Source organism: Sprattus sprattus, assembly GCF_963457725.1.
Source record: "Sprattus sprattus genome assembly, chromosome: 3".
NCBI classification, from domain to species: domain Eukaryota; kingdom Metazoa; phylum Chordata; class Actinopteri; order Clupeiformes; family Clupeidae; genus Sprattus; species Sprattus sprattus.
In genome coordinates this window covers 11,141,936-11,144,435 of record NC_137922.1, presented here as the reverse complement: position 1 = coordinate 11,144,435, position 2,500 = coordinate 11,141,936, and the positions used below count along the sequence as shown (strand labels likewise).

Here is a 2,500-nt window from a genome sequence, read left to right as displayed (position 1 = left end):
CTGGTTCCATTCTTCAGAACCTTTGGGTCTCAGATTGGAAGCAAGTTTACTCACTTCCCATCCTTCCATTCCTTCGATCTATATTTGATATGGCCTTCTTTCTCTCAATCTTTGATTTTCTTTCTCTACACACAATCCTTGACATCCATCCTCACTCATTCATCTATCTATCATCCTCCCTGGCTTGCTCCTTTGAATAGTTACTGAATAAGACATGATATTTCTGTACATTGTTATTTGTCCGTGCGGTTTGTGGTTGGCTGTAATGTGACAACAGATTGGAACCATGGAGGCTCTAACCTTGAGCAGCACCTGGAAGGCCCCCTGGATATCTCCCTTCTTCTCCAGCAAGAAGGCAGTGGCCTCGTGCAGCTGGTGCTGCTTCGTGATCTGTGATTGGACCAGAGGCAGGAAACAGGAAGTGAGTGTGTCAGCAGAATCAGCCGACTGACAGAAGAATGTGTGGCTTGGTACTGAAGGCACTGACTACAAGAAATCCAGAGAGATAGAGGGGAGGGAGAGAGAGAGGGAGAGAGAGAGAGAGAGAGAGAGAGAGAGAGAGACCTGGGGCCTAGTATGAACAAAACAAAAATATTGATCTTTCAAACAAGATTCAGGTAAGAAGTGTACATACATGTGTACATTAGGACCAAATTAAGTTGAACACAAATATTTTAAAAGGACAAGACCAGGTCCAAAACACAGAACATATTTGACTCAAACTCTGAGACAAATATTACGAACATCTGAAAACAAACCACAAAGCAAAATGAAATGCTATACTCTCTAGACAGAGAATAAACATAGGCAGATAAAATAAAATAAAACTAAACTATCTATCTAAATAAAAGAAACTTGAGAAATATATCTATGAAATACAGACTCTGTGAGCTCCGCTTAGCAATAGAAAGTGGCAGACACTAAAAGCCTTGGTTGCCAAGAGACAAACATCTGTGTCAGCAGTGCAAAGACATTGTCCTTGAGGCACAGCTGCATACCTTAAGTGGAAAACATTCCAATCATTCCGTGATTGCTACTTCACAAAATGTCAAGAAAAACACCCCAGTTTATTCATTCACCAAACCTTAATTACCCGCTGAAAATAAAGAAAGCTGTACTGTAGATGCGCAACCTGTTCTCACTTTGTCAGACTATCTGAGGGACACATTTTCACACACCAAGTAAAATTCAAACTTTACGTTCAATATAAAACCGAAGACCACACTCAGAGAGAAGCACACATACGAGCAGTCACAGAAGACTCATAGATACGCACGCATGCACACACGCACGCACGCTAGCACACACGCACGCACACTAGCACGCACGCACACGTTCTACCTATCCTACTAATTAAAACAAAAATCATATGATAAATCCTATCCTACCATTACCAATCCGATTATTATACTGTTTCTATTCTACTTAATTCTGTTTCTACTTTAATGTATCCATTTTATTCTCTGATTAGATGTTCTTTGAATTGATTGACTGCTTTGGCAAATCAAATGACCTATTTGTCATGCCAATAAAGCTCCTTTGAATTTGAATTGACAGAGAGAGAGAGAGTGGGTGGAAGTAAGAAAGAGAGAGAGAAGAAAGGGAGGCCTCTCTACCTACCAAGCAATTGTCTCAGAAAGAGAGAGTTAACCTGAAAACAGCTGACTCTAAAGCCGTCCCTATCCTGGGCATGCACACCAGATCACTGCCATATCTGTTCTGGAGTCAGTTGCCATCTGGGGAGACACTAAGGAGGGCCAGTGTGTGCTTCAGCTAGAGGCCCACACTTTCTCTGTCAGGCACTGGAGTGTGTGTGTGTGTGTGTGTGTGTGTGTGTGTGTGTGTGTGTGTATATGAATAAGTGATTGACTGTGAGTGAGTGAGTACGTTAATGTGCACATGTGCCAACATTCAGGCTAATAGGGGCAGCTGATGGCAGGCATCTATTGTTATTCAGACATTGTGAATGCATAGAGTCTCTATGGCAACAGCAATTACCCACAGTTAGCATTTAATTAGCTCTGTTATCACCGACATAGGCTCCACGGTGCTATTGGTAAGACCGTTCAACATAACAGTAGCTACAGCCCAATTAGTTCTTCCTCATGAAAAGAAGTATAAACCCCGCTGAAAGAAAGACAGGGTCGGAGAGATGGAATGGTGTGTGTACGTGTGTGTTTGTGTGTACGTGTGTTTGTGTGTGGGTGTGAGTGTGCGTGTGTGTGTGTGTATGTGTGTGGGGGGGGTGATAGGGTGGTAAAGCATGTCCTCTCACGGCTTGCCGCACTGATCAAATATTTATTAGCTGCCACTGCCTGTAAAACTCTATTGATCCCGCCGGCACTGCGGAGCCAGAGCCAGGAGGGCGGGGAGAAGGCACTGGTCTATCTCCTCATCTCTCCCCTTCTCTCAAGATACTATACTGTCTGGGCAGGCAATTTACTGGTCAGGCCTTTCCCATAATGACCCAAAAAGCACATTAAGACAGCATTTTCAAAAT

The 2,500-nt window shown here is 43.2% G+C and overlaps 1 protein-coding gene across 1 annotated transcript in view; it reads right to left on the bottom strand.

The window, feature by feature from the left end:
* The window catches only part of vps8 (VPS8 subunit of CORVET complex), a 79,774-nt gene that overhangs the window by 30,096 nt on the left and 47,178 nt on the right, over window positions 1-2,500 (bottom strand). The window contains exon 36 of the mRNA XM_080834632.1: window positions 301-390. Coding sequence (XP_080690758.1) covers window positions 301-390 — 90 coding nt within the window. The remainder of the gene's footprint in view (window positions 1-300; window positions 391-2,500) is intronic.